At 47.3% G+C, this 13,290-nt stretch overlaps 1 protein-coding gene across 1 annotated transcript in view; it reads left to right on the plus strand.

The window, feature by feature from the left end:
- PTPRT (protein tyrosine phosphatase receptor type T) overlaps positions 1 to 13,290 on the plus strand; it is a 1,128,529-nt gene that overhangs the window by 275,789 nt on the left and 839,450 nt on the right. Inside the window, exon 2 of the mRNA XM_073880268.1 lies at positions 4,695 to 4,820. Coding sequence (XP_073736369.1) covers positions 4,695 to 4,820 — 126 coding nt within the window. The remainder of the gene's footprint in view (positions 1 to 4,694; positions 4,821 to 13,290) is intronic.

Raw genomic sequence — 13,290 nt, forward strand, 5'->3', positions numbered from 1 at the left:
ATTGTCAATTCTGTGCTCCTGCACAGAACACGTAAACAAACAAACAAACAAAAAAACAACTTTGTTAAATGTTTCTAGAATGAGCAAAGGAATGCATTCTAATGGGAGGTCCAACCACCTTGGAAGCCCTTTGTGTGATCCTCTCTTATAACCTTATAAGTGAAAGGCTTGGTCCTTGGTTTGGGGGAATACATTCTCTCTCTGGTCTATTAGAGCATGGGGTTGTGTGGTTAGGTCACCACAGAATTAATCTTGGCTCTAACACTCCCTTCTGTGTGAGTTGAGAAGGCCACTTAACCCCTCCATACATTAATTACCTTGTACTTATAGTAGGGATAATAACCTACCTCACCAGGTTGCAAGCATTAAGTGAAAGCAAATGAGATGAAATATGCAGTCTGTGTCTAGTATATTGCCTGGCATGGAGCAGATGCTCGAGAGAGTGTGCTGCTTATATTCGTCAGGGTGCAGAAGGTTCTGCTGTGGTCATACTTAACCCCTAAGGTGTCAGCAACATAAGACACATTGTTTTGCTCTGGGAAGCTTAATGGTTGGCTCCTTCCAGTGAGTGTCTTAGGGATCTAGACATCTTTTTTCCTTTGATGCCACTGCCTTCCCCTATAGTTTTGAAGTTCCTCACAGCAGGGGCAGGTGAGGTGGATTGTTTGTAAGAGGTCATTTTTACGGGCTGGTCATGCAGCCTGCAAGTGATGGATATCACTTTGTTACATGTTTCTAGGGTTTACTACCCGGTCTTACTACCCAGATGGAAGTGGCTTGGAGACATAGTGCTTGCTTGCTTGCTTGCTTGCTTGCTTGCTTGCTTGCTTTCTTTCTTTCTTTTGGGAGGGGCAAAGGGAAAGGGGGAGAGAGAATTTTTTTTAAGATTTCATTTATTTGAGAAAGAGTTTGCACGAGTAGGGGGAGGGGCAGGGGGAGTGGGAGAAGCAGACTCCAAGCTGAGCAAGGAGCCCGACATGGGGCTCCATCCCAGGCCCCCAGGATCATGACCCAAGCGGATGGCATATGCCCAACCAACTGAGTCACCCAGGTGCCCCCTCTTTTGTATGCACAAGAGAGAAGATCCAAACAGTTTGCCATACATGTAGCATGGTCTTGGCCACTCTTTTCTTCTCTCAGCCTGGAGGCTGATCTCCGTTTAGGATGCTAAGGTCTGGAGATGCTGCAGGCACCCCTCGCTTATCAATTCCAGCACGTCAGGATCTGTTGTCCATGGCATGGACCCGATTTATTTGTCTGGGGGCCCCTGGCAGGTGATGGCAGGGAGATGTAGAGGAAGGTGGTTAGCTCTCTGAACAACAGCACACCTGCTGCCGTAATTGCTTTTAAATTGTAAACGTCGTGTGTCTGGGGCATTCACACTCTACTCTGGTTGGGAAGTTTGTAGAAGTGATTTGGGAGGATCACTTGGGATTTGTCAGGCAGTGTGGGGAATGAGCTTCCTAGGTGGAAGGGGCGAGGCTGAGACCCAGAAGGGCAGGCTGAGTGCCGGGGGCTCTGTGCTCACTGTCGCTGTTACTGAAACAGAGCTCCGTCTGTCAGGCGTCCCGTTAACATTATTGGTTCATTCATTCAACAGATATTTAAGCCCTACTATGTGCCAGAGCTGTTCCCAGCCATTCTGACGCTGACTGTCTGGTGGACGTTGATTGAGTGCCTCCCACCTTGCCTTTCAAAGCCCATCCTTCTCCACTGTACCCGGGGTGAAGTGTCCTCTCCAACCCTTTCCTCTCATCTCCTGGGCCTCCCGTCCTTGCCCGTTGACGTTTGTCCGTGCACAATGGTCATCGCCCTTCTTCCCTCAGTTCCCTGAATTACCAGCAGCACACGGCTGCCCTGTGTGGCCAGCTCTCCCCGAGGAGCTGGGTGTAGTGGAGGGACAGGAGGGCACAGACTAGGGCACTCTTTCCGCGGCCCCAAGCTAGTAGGCTCCTCTCCCGCACTCCAACCGTGGCCTCTGTGGCACGGTGCTGAAATGTGTGCAGGTTTATTCATTGACTTGTTTACCATCAGTCTGTGTTGCTGAAGAGCACTAGCAGGCTGCTTCTGTGAACCACTGTATAGCTAGGGCCTCGGACTCTCTGGAATCTGCACTAACTGCTCAGTTAAACAGTTGTTGAATTGGGGTGCCTGGGTGGCTCAGTTGATTAAGTGTCTGACTTTTTTTTTTTTCAGAGCAGATTTTTTTATTGTTTTGTTAATCACGATACATTACATCATTAGTTCTTGATGTAGTGTTCCACGATTCATTGTTTGTGCATAACACCCAGTGCTCCACGTAGAATGTGCCCTCTTTAATACCCATCACCAGGCTAAGCCATCCCCCTACCCCCTCCCCTCTAGAACCCTCAGTTTGTTTTTCAGAGTCCATCGTCTCTCATGGTTCGTCTCCCCCTCCGACTTACTCCCCTTCATTCTTCCCCTCCTGCTATCTTCTTCTTTTTCTTTTTTCTTAACATATCTTGCATTATTTGTTTCAGAAGTACAGATCTGTGATTCAACAGTCTTGCACAATTCACAGCGCTCACCATAGCACATACCCTCCCCAATGTCCATCACCCAGCCACCCCATCCCTCCCACCCCCCACCACTCCAGCACCCCTCAGTTTGTTTCCTGAGATTAAGAATTCCTCATATCAGTGAGGTCATATGATACATGTCTTTCTCTGATTGACTTATTTCACTCAGCATAACACCCTCCAGTTCCATCCACGTCGTTGCAAATGGCAAGATCTCATTCCTTTTGATGGCTGCATGATATTCCATTGTGTATATATACCTAAGTGTCTGACTCTTGATATTGGCTCAGGTCACGATCTCGGGGTTGTGAGGTTGAGCCCCGCGTTGGGTGCCACACTTGGGGTGGAGTCTGCTTGAGACCCTCTCTCTCCTCCTCTGTCCTCCCCACTCCCTGTTCGTGCTCATGCACGTGTGCACTCTCAAATAAATATTTCTTTAAAAAAAAAAAAAACAGTTGTTGAAGAATGAATAAATGAAATCATGTATTTTAATTTTTACCAAGGCATCAGGCAGTTTCCATCAGAGGAAATTTCTTACTGGCTGACATCTTCTGTAGGTTTCTGCTTTTTATTGTTTCTCGCATTCCTCTCCCCCTCTCCTCAGCTTTTTAATCTAGGTACTTACATAAGACACTGCAAATTCCTGTTACTTTTTAGGACAAAGTTATTGAATACTCTCTACTCAAGCCCGAAGTCCTGTACTACCAAAGTAGGTCCAGCTTTCCTCAGCCCAGCCAAGACTCCAAATTGGGGTGCTAAGGGCCAATGCTTACGGGTTCTCATTCACAGTAAGGAAGGAAAGTAGAGAAAGCCTTTGGCATCATAGGGTTTTTTTTAGTGGTGGTGTGACTGTCTTCCATATTATACCTGTCAGCAGGACTTCCACCCCGCTAAGCAGAGGACATCCCAGGCCTGGGGTGCAGAGAGGGGCTTTTTTCCTTGGCAGCTGGTGGAGAAGGCAGTGTGATGTTAGGGGAGGCTGTAGACGCAGGCTGGAGCTAGTGAGGGATGGCTTCTGTACGTGGATCGGAACCACATGTGCACGGGTGATGGGGAAGCATGAGTGTGTAAGGGAGGGAGATGGTGCTGTGATGAGACCTGAGCATCAAGGAAATGGGGGGCAGTGGCAAAGTGGGTTGGGTGTGAAACTGGGTCTGGGAGACGAGTCAGGAGGCTGCCGCCTTTGTGTCCCACCAGCTCACCCTGGATGCCCTTCCTCCTGTTCTTGGTCCACGGAGATGCTGGATCCTCCAGAGCCTTGATCAGTCCCCCTTCAGGATGTCATGGCGCCTGTTTCTCCGGACAGACCAGCATTCCCTCCTTGGAGCCCTGGTTCTGTACCCTGCATCTTTGTCAGCATCACTCGGAGGGGACCTCCAGCCCCCTAAGCGTATGCTTAGTAAATCCTTGTCAGAATTGAACTGATACAGCTTCCTATAAAAAGGTGGATGACTTTAAACACTATGAGCATTGACTTCACTATCTTCCAGGTTCACGATTGTCTGATTCTTCCACAAATTTGATTTTTATGCCATGAAACGTGAGTTTTCACAAACTGCTTTTCTAGGGAAGGGGATAGATGTGGAGAATTTATTCTGTGCCAGTTACTCTATGTATGTTACCCCATTTCATCCTCATGGTGATCCTGTCCAGTGGCTCTTCCCTCTGTATCACAGGTGAGGAGACCAAGATGCAGGCGAGGCCGCAGCTGGCCCGGATTTGCACGGCTGAGATCTGTGGCTGGTCTGACCGGGCTCTGGGGCTGGCGCTCTCTCTGCTGTCCCCAGTGTCTCTCCCTGTGGCAGGAAACAATCAGAGAGCCATGCCTTGGCATTCCTTTTTCCTGCTTAGAATGAGGCGTTGCTGTTTACTTTCTCAGGAAGGAAGATTGAAATCAATGTAACTGGCCTTATTAACTTTTTTTAAATGGTGTGTGTGTGGGGGGGGGGGGCGGGCTGCAGATGCCAGCGCCTTTCCCGAGAGCACCAAAACAAATGTAAAAATCCAATTTGCTTGCCTTTTTTTTTTTTTTTTTTTTTTTTAAATCTCCAGAGTTTAACATTCGAAGCTGTAAATGAAGAGCTGATGAGACGGGGGTAACGAGCCAAGCCTCAAACACAAGGATGTATTCACTCCTCTCTCTTTTGTCTGCAGGTGGCTGTTCCTTTGATGAGCACTACGGCAACTGTGGTTATAGCGTGGCCCTGGGGACCAATGGGTTTACGTGGGAGCAGATTAACACGTGGGAAAAACCAATGCTGGACCCAGCGGTGCCCACAGGTACGTGATCCCCTGTGTTTGAGGCTGTGATGAGGATGACTCACTCTTTGGATGGCTTGTGGGGACAAACTTTCTTAGGGATTGAGCTGTCTGAGAGGGCAGTAGACAGGTTCACTGGTAGTAATTCCCTGTCCCCAGGGCTGTTCAAACCAAGGCTTGGTGAATTCTTAAGGTATGTGGTAGGAATCACATTTCACCTAGATTCAGGAACCTTGAGCATTTCTTTCAGCTTTAAGAGTCTAAGATTTAGCTACAAGTTAGGGCATCCCTGGGTTTTGCTTGGGAACTTAATAGTAGTTGGATTTTATGGGAGAGAAAGTCTGAAGAATGAAGTCATTCCCTTTTCTTCCAGGACACAGACACACATATATCTAGGGAAACTGGCACAGACTGTTACTCATAAAGTTAATGTCCTGACATCCTGAATGCGCAGCTTATCCTTACCCAGTGGGGCTAAAGGGCTAATGTATTTTCTTGATGGATAGCTGCTTGTGGCAGGCATATGAGAGAGACATCTGATGTATTCTAGGGAAGATACGCCTAGAAGAGGGACACTCAGAATACATTTAGGGTGGGGTATGCCTGGGTGACTGGACTCTTGAAAAGGCTTACCTGGGGACATAAGCCAGGAAGTGTTGCAATTCTGGGAACATGAGGATCACCTCTTTGCATGTGTGATCTCAGGTTCAGCGGTAAAGACCTCTGGTTGTCGGAGAGGGGATGTCGTGTCTGTGGTTCCTTCCTGCGCAAGGGCTCCTCTAACCCACACGTTGTCTTCTTTTTTTTCCCCAACACCTTCTGGCACCCTTCCTCACTTTGGCCACTAAATACAGGAGATTTCAGGCTTGTTCTGTACTGTTTAAATACGGGAGATCTCAGGCTTGTTCTATACTGTTTCCATGTGTATTAGGTTCCCCAGAGAAACAGAATCAATAGGATATATATAGAGAGATATATTTAAGAGGAGATTTAGTACAGGCATTGGCTCACACTGTATAGAGGCTGAGCAGTCCCATGATCTGTTGTATGCAAGCTGGAGAACCAGGAAAACCAGTGGTGTAATTTGGTCCGAGTCTGGGGCTGATGGTGTACACTCTGACGGGAGGTCGAAATCCCAAGAACCAGGAACACTGATGTTTGAGAGACAGATGCCCTTAGCTCAAGTAGAGAGAATGAATTCACTCTACCTTTCCCTTTTTGTTCTGTTTGGGCTCACAAGGGAGTGGATGATGCCTGCCATGTTGGGGAGGGCTGTCTGCATTACTCAGTTTGCCAATTCAAATGTTAATCTATTCTAGAAATACCCTCATAGACACTCCCAGAGATAATGTTCTAGCAGCGATTTGGGCATCTCATAGCCCAGGGAAGTTGATGTACAACCTTAACCATCACACTCTGGATGGCCTCCACTCTTCCTGTACCTTCATTTGCCATCAGCCATCTTGTGTGAACTCTAGACCTACACCCCCCACTGCCTGGCTGCCACTTGTGCTTGCTGTCCTCTGGGGAGGGGAGTCTAACAGGATACCACTAGGCTGGAGACAGGGAAGATGCTCAGGGTTGTTCAGGTAAGGGTGTGGCCTGTGTGGCCTCTGTGACTGTGAGTTTGGCTCCAAAGCAGGAGGCTACTGGATGGTTCTGTATAGTTCCAGTTAAGGGCGTAAATGGTTGTATAAGTTTTTCATGAGTGTAGATACCAGCCCAGGTAAAATAAGTCGGTGCTATGGTACAAAATTGAGCTTTGCAGATCTGGTAGGATCTTACTTGGCATGACAGAGTCATCCACAACTACCCACGCCCCTTCATAAGGTGACCGAGGGACAACCTGTATGCCTGTTGCCCCATCATCCTTTTTAACACTGCTGACTTTATTCTCAGAAGTGTCTTGGTTTAGATGATAGAATCACTCATTCCATTAGGGACCCACAGAGTCCAGAGCACTCTGCTGGAATGTACCACATGCTCTGTTTTGCCTGGCCATCTTTGTGGTTGGCCAGATACATCCAGATCTTCTAGTACGTGCTTGTGTTTTGCATGCACACACATATGCTCTTCCTGCTTCTCCTTAGCCCACCTGTAGGATCTTGTATGCTCTTTAAACTCAACAGATCCTAAACTGAGCTCCTGATTTCCATCTCCCATTCCCGGTGTACTTGCTTTGCCATGTTCCTTGTCAGGAAAGACCACTCTCCATAGAACCTTCTCCTCCACCTCATTCTCTTGTTCTTCCCCTTCGTATCTCAGCAGAAACCCCAACTTCCTTAGGACATAGCACTTCCAAGACACTTGAGCCTGGGTCATCGCATCCTACGCTTTTTCTCAAGAATGGAGGTCACAGTGCATGTTGTTTGTTCAGTGTATGTTTTACCCCCACATGAGATATTCTGTGTGCCTGGGGACCACGCTCACCTCGAGAGAGCAGCCTACTTTGCAGTTTCCCGGGAACCCCCTCAGCCCGGCCTTCTGGGTGTTAGGGGCAGCCCAAGGCCAAGCCTGTGTACCTGCCGGGAGTGTGGTGAACTGCAGGGTGGCGGCCCGCTGATCCAGCCTCTCCCAGCCTGGTTCCCAGGACTCTCGAGATGGGAGCTGAGCCTCTACTCGGGCCTGATAGAGGGTACCAGGCTGCAGGTGGCAGAAGGTGGCCCAGTAGGTGCTGGGGCAGGCAGGGGGGGCACTCTTCCCCATTGAGGTAGACGGCATGGGCCAAGTTGCTATTGCCAGGCACCCTTGTTCATAGCTTTATCTTAGTGCTTAATACAGGGCATTGTACATAGTATGAACAAAATAACCTTCCGTTGGATGGATGCATGGATGGATGGCCAAATGGCCTTTATCAAGTGTATTTTATTTTTTATTTAAAAATTTTGTTTGCTCTCCGTTGCTTATTCTTTCTTTTTTGAGTTGAAGTGCATACATTGTTGGCGTACAATGTTATATTACTTTTGGGTGTACTCCATAGTGATGGAACGAGTCTGTATGTTATGCTGTGCTCACCAACATCTCTCTCCGTACGTTGACTGTATTTCCTGTGCTGTGCCTTTCATCCTCATGACCTGGTCATTCTTTCGTATCTCCCATTCCCCTTCACCCATTTTGTGCACACCCCACAGCCCCTTTCCTCTGGCAACCATCAGTTTATTCTCTGTACTTACGGGTCTGATTCTGCTTTTTGTCTATTCATTTGTTTTTTAGACTCCATGTGTAACTGAAATCATAGGGTATTTGTCTTTCTCTGATTTACTTCACTATCAGGTGTTTTTTAAATGAAGAATGATAAGCATCTTGAAATGCTGTTGGGCCCTCTATTGACTGACAGTGAATTTTTAATCCTTCTTACAATCCTTCCATTTTACAGATCAGGAAACTAAGGTTCTAAGAAGCCGAGTGACATTGCTTTTCCCACCATGCCAATCTCTCTTCCCAAAGGAGTAACACTTGCTTTTAATCTTAATTTTCTCAGCCCCTCGTTATGGCAGATTGTCATTTCATAAATAATGGATTGTACCAATACAATCTTCTGAGTTTTTCTAAATAGAGGCATTTGATAGTGATCACTGAAATTATTCTGTCATGATGTGCCTGTGGATTTTAGCTGCTCTGCGTGCTTCTTAGGCAGAGAGGCATGAAAGTGGCTCTCTGGATTGGATTAGGCAAAATTGTTCTTCTCATGGGCAAAAACTGAAATCTTACTTTCCCTTTTGTAAAACCAGTGTTTCCATCCTTTGGAAGTCTAGTTTAAGTCTATTTATTCAGATGTTCCACGACCTTTGACTCATCCCCTTTTGTGTGACAAACTCTGTGCTAGGCTGTGGGTAGATCATACTCTGTCATTTTGGCACTTAATCCCTCTGCTGGCTTCTCCTGGCGCATGGGTTGAAATCTGAACTCCTTGCTACAGCCTGTATGATCTAGTGTCTTCTGCAGGCCCTTTTTTATTCTCAAAATGTCCCAGACACACTGGCTCCTTTCAGTTCCTTGGAGACTGAAAGACTGTCGCATTCTTTTCTGGCTCAGGACGTTTGCACATGCTGTTTCACTTCACTGGAATGGATTTTTCCACTGTTCACTTGGCTGATTTCTTCAGGCCTCAGCTCAGATGACTCCTCCTCAAGGAGATGGTCCCTTACCAGTCTATGTAAAGAAAGAGTCCCTCCTTGTTCTTCCCACAGTGTCCTGTTCTTGGCTTTCAAAGTTCTTGTCATGAACGTGTTTCCAGGCCAGCTTATTGCAGTCCTGTGCCATAGCTCAGTGATCCGGAGCCCTCAGTCCCGCTGCGTCAGTTTCATCTTTTTTAGCATAGGAACCAGTGTGAGAGTTAAACAGAATGATGCCTGAGAGAGAGTGAAGTGCCTGCACATAGTAGGGCTTCATCAGTACTGGTTGCCTTGTGTTCTTTTCTGGTTCTTACAGTCTCTGGAACTGTAAGTCTTAAGTTCTCCTTACAGCCTTGCCCCTTCTTTCAAGTTCACCTGACCCCAGATGCTGCTTTACCCGGCTGCACCACCCAGCAGGTGGTCTGCATGGGTCCCTGAGAGACCCAGAGAGGCTTTTCAATACACAGGGTACTTGCTGCCCCAAGTGCTTGCACACCTCCTCTATCTCCGCTCTGTTAATTCAGTGCTGCACACAGTCACTCTCAGAGTCTTTTCCTCATCCCTTTCCATGGGAAGAGCCTGGCATTCCAGGCTTCTGAACTGGTTTTGCTCCGACCTCATCTTTGTTGGGGCTTTCCCAGAGCAATAGGGGTTACTATACCCACAGAGCCTCCCTAGAAGCCTCGATCTGGTCCCTGGCACTTCCTGCAGGTGTCTCTGGTTTCTAGTTGTGCCTTCCCCAGCCTTGGCATAGTGTCAACATGTCCACCCTGGGAGACAGCCCAAGGCCCAGTATGTGTGTGTGTGGGAGAGCTCCTTGGGGGCTGGAGGGAGATTCAAGACTGTTAGGTGTCCTTTCAAAAGGGCTGAAACCGGAGGCAATGGGTCTTGGGAGGTAGCCTTCAATTTCTTCTGCTTGTAGGCTGTTTAAGTGTTGGGATGCAGTAAGGTTGACTCTCAGGCTGAAAACCCAGGTGCGTTAGAAATGCTGCCTTTATATCAACTTATATCTGACCCGAGCTTCCAGGGAGTTACGTATACATTTTTTCATGTTAGGGGCTCCCCCTTCCGTAGGGGTTTGCAGATGTCCTGGGGACTTAAACAGGCCAGGCTATTGTGGTTTCCTCTTAAGCCTACTGTCCCATTCCCGTGGTCTCTTTGGGTCTAGTAATTCTGCTGCTGCTTTCTAGGTTAGGAGCCCTTGTGTGGCGTCTAGCCAGCCCGGGGGCGTCACCCATCATCCTTTCTGGGGCTGGTGCCACAGAGCAGTATGAGACCAGCGGGACCCATCCCTCACCCTTCCCACTGTGGAAGACTCTTTCCTCACTTTCGAAACCCCAAGGGCACACCTTTGTTGGCCCGGCCCTTTATCGAATTCCTAATCTCTTGAGTAAGTTCAAGCTTTCAAACAGGGAGAGGAAAGAAGGAACCCTTGACTTCAAGCTCCTCCTCTGCATCTTGTACAAATTTCTAGAGCAGAGACCTGCAAAGATCCTAGTTAGTTATCTGACTGGAAGGGGCAGATGTTAGGAAACATCAGAGAAAATACACACAAGCATTCACACACAGAAAGGAATATTGTAACCAGTCAGCCTGCCACGGAAGCGGGCTCAGTCTCTGGGTTGTGATGCTCCTTTCCCTTTATGCCAGTGGTCCTGGCAGGCCCTCGCACTGTAGGACTGGTGGAGGAAGAGAGACATGCAGACACACAGGGGAGGTGGCCACATAAAGACAGAGGCAGAGATTGGAGTCATATACCTACAGGCCACGGAATGCCACGGATTACTTGCAGACACCAGAAGCCTCCTCTGGAGCCTTGGGAAAGAACAGGTTCCTGTCAGCACCTTGATTTCAGACTTGTCCACCCCATATCTCTGAGAGGATCAGTTTCTGTTGTCTTAAGCTACCCAGTTTGTGGCAGTTGGTTATGGCAGCCCTAGGACACTGTTCCTGGGGCAATCACATTCCTGTATCCTGATCCCATCACCTTGTCTCCAGTAGAACTCACAGCAGAGTGCTGGAAGGATTGGAATCTTTCCTTTCTTTGAAGAAAACTGACCTTTTTCTCTGTGTTTATGCTAACCAAGAACTAGATTAGATGAAATGTATAGGAAAATGCTTCATGTGCCACCATCCTGTGAGTTCAGGGATCCTGTCTCCTCTTTCTTTTGAGAAAACCAAAGCCCCAGAATGATGAAGTGATTGGCCCAACCTCATGCAAGTTATATATTAAAGAGGAGCCAGCCTTCAAATCCAGGATAAGTAAAGTCGTATACATGGCAGGGTCATCAGCTAAACATCTTTTCAAATTATTTCTTTTTAAAGTCCTGATCTATGAGTGCAAAAATAATTTATGTTCATTGTAAAGAATATGCACAGTAGAGGTAGCTGTAAGGAACAAAAAAAAAGTCATGTATGCACACAAACTTACATAAATCTCTCTTTTTCTACTTAATGCTATTTTTAAGTGTTTTCCCATGTCCTTAAATATTCCTCAAAAGCATACTTTCTAAAGGCTTCATAGTTTTCCATTACAATGCTTGTTTCATGATTTATTTAACCACCCTATAGTGTTGCATATTTAAGTTCTTTGCAGTTACTCACTCCTGAATCCCATTGCAGCGAATGTTCTCGTACATATATCTCTGTGCTCCTCTCCAGCAGAAGTGCTCACATTTACTTTCATACATATGTATTTCAGTACTCCCTTGTGTACCAAACACAGAGTGGTTGTATATTATTTTTTTGATCTGGAAGAGGAATATCATCCACATGTCAAACGTGGAATCCTGGATATTTGCCTACGAACTGATGTAGGGAACATTCTTGGTGAATTCTGAAGCCGTCAACCCAAGTCAAGAAATGGTGATGGTCCCCTTGAGCGCACCATGTTCTAGCCCTTCATTCACTGGTTGGAGACCTTCTGAGGATTAGCAGGAATTATGCTCAAAAGAGTAATCAACCAGAGAGCAGTCCAAGCGCTGACAAGTCAAGGTGGACATCGGCTGTAAGAGCAGATTGGGCTCTCCAGTGCTTATTTGCAGGTAGCAAGCCTCTTTGTAGTCTGCTGCTCAGCTAGCTTCTGTCCTCCTTGGAGGCAGGGGCAGTGAACGTTGCCGAATGAATTGCTCTTATTAATAATTGAACTTTCTCATGATCTGACCCTGGCATCTGTCTCCAGCCTCAGCCTCTCCTTCTGCCCTCTTGGCTTCCCTTTCTCCTTCTATATAATCATGTGAGAGAGGCCTTTGTGCTTTCGTTTTGGAAGTTCAGCCTCCAATTCTGCTTCCTGATTTTGAGAATCTCCCACTGTGGGGATCTTGGTGGAATGTGGAACTTGCTGGAAGGTGAAGGTGCCAGAAATTTACTACCCCTGGCAGCCTGGGTATGGTTGGACATGTGGCCTGGATGCAGCCTGCTGCCCCTTTCTGCCCAGGATTTTCCATCTAGGGAGGACCAGCCAGAGGCTTGTGCAGTGGGGTGTCCAGTGATAGGGGTAGTGTCTGGGCCACAAGAGATGCTACTGAATGAGTTTGGCACACTGTCTTCTTCTTGCTTCCCCAGAACTGCCTTAATTTTTGCTTATTTTTAAAGGCTATCTCTAGCTTACTCTTCATGATGAGCCTCCCAATATTCTTCTAGAACATCCCTAATTTTGGGAAAGATTGTTGTAGTTGAGTTTTCTTGTTTTCAACCAGAAACCTTGCAGGTTACACCATCATGCCTTTGGCTAGAAGGAGTTATCCTGTCTCCCTTCCTCTTACATCAAAACCCTGAACAGATTTCACCTCCTCCAGGAAGTCCTCCCTGATTCTACCCACATGGAATTGCCTCTTCTCTCTGCTCCTGTAGCTGAGTTTTTACACCTTTGATTCCTCCATGGAGCTGTGAACTACTTGAGGGCATGGGCTCCTTCTCATTGCTGACTTCCCTGTGTCCTGCATGGGGCTTGACCTAGGGAAAGTGGTCCGCATACGGACTAAATTATCATTAGGGATAAGCATTTGGAAAGTCAAAAGTGAGCTGCTGTCAGGGAAGTTTTGGGAGAACCCTGGAGAGGTTGCTGCTTTCTCTGGCATGTTCGTGGTGTCTGGAGCATCTGCGGCTTTCCCATCTGGAGTGCTGCCTCTCAGCCTGATGAGGCTGTCGTCTTGATGGGGCATTTGGTCCCAGGGCCTGGCTTGTCGAGCCTCTTTTGCTCTAGAGTTGATCTTTGGGGCAAGTAAAAGGATCCTGGGCATTATCCCTTCCTTCACTCTGGGGCCTGTCATATTCTCACAAGTGTGCGGATCTGCTTGTGGCCTATATAAGAGGCTCCCCATTGGAAAAATCTGATGTATCAAAAAACTGCCGTACTGTTTCTTTAATGTAGTGCT

Source organism: Callorhinus ursinus, unplaced genomic scaffold (genome assembly GCF_003265705.2).
Source record: "Callorhinus ursinus isolate GAN/ISIS: 27379988/994484 unplaced genomic scaffold, GSC_fseal_2.0 scaffold38, whole genome shotgun sequence".
Lineage (NCBI taxonomy): Eukaryota > Metazoa > Chordata > Mammalia > Carnivora > Otariidae > Callorhinus > Callorhinus ursinus.